General features: G+C 43.4%; 1 protein-coding gene across 1 annotated transcript; it reads left to right on the top strand.

Annotated features, from left to right (window-relative positions):
* The first annotated feature begins 497 nt into the window (after positions 1-497).
* Positions 498-1,130, top strand: LOC136480856 (uncharacterized). The gene has a single exon (XM_066478292.1). It carries the CDS (start codon positions 498-500, stop codon positions 1,128-1,130), a length of 633 nt encoding a protein of 210 aa, XP_066334389.1.
* The last annotated feature ends 856 nt before the right edge of the window (positions 1,131-1,986 follow it).

The following is a 1,986-nucleotide window of genomic DNA, read 5'->3' on the forward strand; positions in this document are numbered from 1 at the left end:
AGCTCATTTGCCACCCAAATACAAAGAAAACTGCAGCCGGGCCTATTTACTCCTGTCTCTCCTATTCTCACGGTAAACGCGTGGTTTCAAAGGCGTGTGTTAGTTATAGGTTAATGGCTGCCGTTGCCTCATGCTTTCCTGGGAAAATCCAAGAGCAGCATGCCCTCCCACCTCCCGCCAAATGCGGCCAATTGCAGACTTTCCCTCCGGATTCAAATATATCCCTCCTCTCGTTTTCAACCTCCCGTCCAAACTTTTGGCTACCACCTCGCCACCCTCCTTCCAAGGGCCACCATGTGGGCGCCTCTCCTCTCCTTCATCCTCGTCCTGGCTGTCGTCGCCACCGTGCCCCTGGTCCCAGCGGTGGTGTGCATCTCGCGGTACGAGAAGTACGAGAGCAAAGTTGAAGAAGCAGGCGGATATGGACCACCGGAGAAGGCTACCGAGAAGCCCACGGAGCAGACCATGGACGAGCAAGCCACACCAGGTCACCAGCGATGACCACCAACACCTACGACCAGAAGAAACCCATTGAAGAAGCTGACACGGCCACGGCCTCCACTACGAAGGTAAAGAAAGAGAAATATGATGATTCGGATGAATCTGCTCCTAGGAAGGTAAGGAAGGCAAAGAAGGAGAAGTCTGATGAGTCTGTAGATAAGAAGGAAAAGCAGAAATCTGATTATTTGGACGAATCTGTATCTTCCAAGAAGGAAAAGAAAGAGAAATCTGATGGTTCTGGTGCATCTTCATCTTCTAAGAAGAAGAAGTCTGAAGAAGAAGCATCTCTCAGTAAGAAGGAAAAGAAGAAGTCTGGTGGTTCAGACAAACATGCATCTGGAAAGAAAGAAAAGCAGGGCAAGTCGGATGATTTGGACAATACATCTCCCAAGAAAGAAAAGAAGGAGAAATCCATCGATTCGGATGCATCTGCATATCTTAAGAAGGAGGAGAAGAAATCTGGAGCGGACGAAGCCACGTCTCTTAAAAAGGAAAAGAAGGAGAAGAAGGAGGAGGAGAAGAAATCTAGTGATTATTTCGAGAAGGAAAACAAGGAGAAATCCGAGGACTCCACGCCCGTTGACGCCTCCGCTGATGACCGCGACGCATATGTATCGAAAAGTGTCTAAACATAATGATTATTATGTTGCAAAGACTAAGTGGTTATCTTAAATGAGATATTTTATGCAGCTGACGTGATCAGTGGATATGAGAGGGGATGGGAGGATTGGAGAAACGCTGGAATCATGAGCATGTGAGCTAGGAGGTCGGTGAAATAAGATGGAGCGCTTTGCTATGTAATTGAATACCTCATGCACTCGCTTTTTTTTTAGATTCTCATGTACTCACTTTAAATCATATATATAAATAAAAAAAGTGACTAATAGATACAAAGAGGATTGGTTATACGGTCCGATGTTGGTTTTGCACATGGACATCCCGAATTTTCTTGTTTTTTTTGCGACAATGAGCTTCTATTGATTATGAAGCAACATGATTACAATCTTCAGTCTGCATATGGACGATACATGTTGGGGCTAATTGCCACTCACCCAACGTGTTGTCCTCTGAGACTTGCTTAGCTAAACTATGAGCTACATGATTTTATATCGATGTTGCAAAAGTAGATTGGGATATTGCAAAAAGTAGATCAGGATATTGCACATATTGTAATGGCTATGTACGAATGTTTCAAGTGTATGTCCTAAATGTTTCAGCTGTATCAGATGTATGTTGCAAGTGTTTTATCTGTATATTGCAAAAGTAGATCTGGATATTGCAAATACATGCATATTTTAAGCGTATGTTTCAAGTGTTTTAGATGTTTTATACGTATGTTGCAAGTGTTTCATCTCGGATGTTGCATATGTTTGCAATGGCTTTTAAGTGTTTCAGATATATGTTGCAGTGTTTGGGCAATTTCGAACGTATGTTGCAAGTATCTCATCTGGATGTTTCAAATGTGGATCGGTGTTGCACATGTTG

Source organism: Miscanthus floridulus, chromosome 9 (assembly GCF_019320115.1).
Source record: "Miscanthus floridulus cultivar M001 chromosome 9, ASM1932011v1, whole genome shotgun sequence".
NCBI classification, from domain to species: Eukaryota; Viridiplantae; Streptophyta; class Magnoliopsida; order Poales; family Poaceae; genus Miscanthus; species Miscanthus floridulus.